Here is a 1,818-nt window from a genome sequence, read left to right as displayed (position 1 = left end):
GGCTCAAAGTGGACGATCCGGGTGTCGTTCTATTAGAGGTTTTACGGTAATTACGAGTAAGAGTTGAATTTGTTAGAGAAAATTCATTTTAATTGATTTCAGAGTAAAAGAAAATTCAGATGGATGCAAGACAGCGAATGTCACTTGTTCTGTAGCCAAAGGTTGGGATTGTGCCGTTGTCGAAGTCATGGTGAGAATTGGATCAGACTTTTTTCAATCATTTTTCAGAGATGTTCGCAAATCTGGAATACTGATTCTAGAACACAGAATTCGGAATGCAGAAATCTCTGTTTTTTCTATATATCTGAATCAATACATTTTACAGGGAACAATTGATGGTCAAGTAGTATACACCATTTCTGAGCAATCTTCTGAAAACTTTGCTAGTTCTTCTATCACATGCAGTGATGACGGACAGTATACTGCTGGGGGCTCGTAAGTCTTCGGAGATTCAAATCATTTATCTCATAATCCTTTTTAAGAAAACTATCAGATGTGTGGTGCAATACTCACACGTGCACACCAAAACCAACTGAACCAAGTGGTAAATCCAAAAATTACTGAACACTCTGATAGAATGATCCTCCTAACTGTCAACTTTCAGCCAACCTATTTCCGTTCCTGCGGAAGATATCAAAAAGTGGTTAACACACAGAATATTTTCTACGTTATGATAACTGTTTTATCAGTTGAACACTTTTTGATATCTTTCACAGGCCATGAGATATATGGGCTCAAAGTTTGCAACTACGAGGATCATTCTGTTAGGAAATTAGAAATCTTTTCCAAAATATAATAAAATTCGATTCAGAAAAGAAATGCAATACCTGCAGCATGGATGGAATCATTAGAGATATGGGTGTTGAGGCTATTCTGGTTAATTACGAGTAAGAGATTAACTTGTAATAGAAAATTCAATTTGAACAATTTCAGAGAAAATCAAAATTCAGATGGATGCAAAACAGCAAATGTCACTTGTTCTGTAGCAAGTGGTTGGGATTGTGCCGATCTATCTGTATCGGTGAGAATAAGATCAGATTCTTCTTTCTTTCATAAATTTTCGGAATGCGGGATTCGGAATTCGAAATTAGGAATACAGTTTCCGGAAATTGGAAACCGTATTCCAGACATCTTTGTTATCCATACATTATCCGCAACAATAAAGTTTTAGGCATTAGCTGGTGCAGCAGTCTACACAATTTCTCAGCAATCCGCTGAAAACTTTGCTAGTTCTTCTCTCACATGCAATGATGACGTACAGTATACTGCTGGGGGCTTGTAAGTCTTTGGAGATTCAAATCATTTATCTCAGAATTCATTTTAAGAAACCCTAATTCTGTGTGGTGCAGTGCTCCAACATGTTCACCAAAACCAGCTTGACGGATTTGTGGTGTCAGTACGAGAATTGTCGCCCTGCATAACTGTCGCTTTTGATTTCTTAATCATACAATTCTCATATAAATTGGTTTATCTTGGCTGTCCTTTCAAAATTATCCAAAACCAAAGAAAAAAAACAACTGCCTAGAATATAACGATGGGTTTACAGATAAGATATTTGTCGCTATAGGATTCCAGCCATTATTTGAGATTTTGAGATTCTGAGACTCTGAGATTTTGAGATTCTGAGACTCTGAGATTCTGAGATTCTGAGAACTTGTGATTCTGAGTTTCTGATATTTTGAGATTTTCAAATTTTGGGGTTTTGAGATTCTGAGATTTTGAGATTTTGAGATTACGAAATTTTGATATTTTGAACATTTAGAACATTTGAGATTTTGAGACTCTGAGATTTGTTCTCAAGACACTGTTCTTGAATTC

The 1,818-nt window shown here is 36.1% G+C and overlaps 1 protein-coding gene across 1 annotated transcript; it reads left to right on the top strand.

Annotated features, from left to right (window-relative positions):
* Positions 1-187: 187 nt before the first annotated feature.
* CBG27314 lies at positions 188-1,282 on the top strand (the record flags this gene model as incomplete). Its single annotated transcript, XM_045241225.1, has 6 exons — positions 188-232; positions 326-435; positions 483-544; positions 812-887; positions 934-1,021; positions 1,172-1,282. 6 exons carry the CDS (start codon positions 188-190, stop codon positions 1,280-1,282), a joined length of 492 nt encoding a protein of 163 aa, XP_045099344.1.
* Between the last annotated feature and the right edge of the window lie 536 nt (positions 1,283-1,818).

The sequence above is a fragment of the Caenorhabditis briggsae genome, assembly GCF_000004555.2.
Source record: "Caenorhabditis briggsae complete genome, chrI, whole genome shotgun sequence".
Lineage (NCBI taxonomy): Eukaryota > Metazoa > Nematoda > Chromadorea > Rhabditida > Rhabditidae > Caenorhabditis > Caenorhabditis briggsae.
Note: the sequence above shows the minus strand (reverse complement) of the source record. Positions and strands in the feature narration are given on the sequence as shown.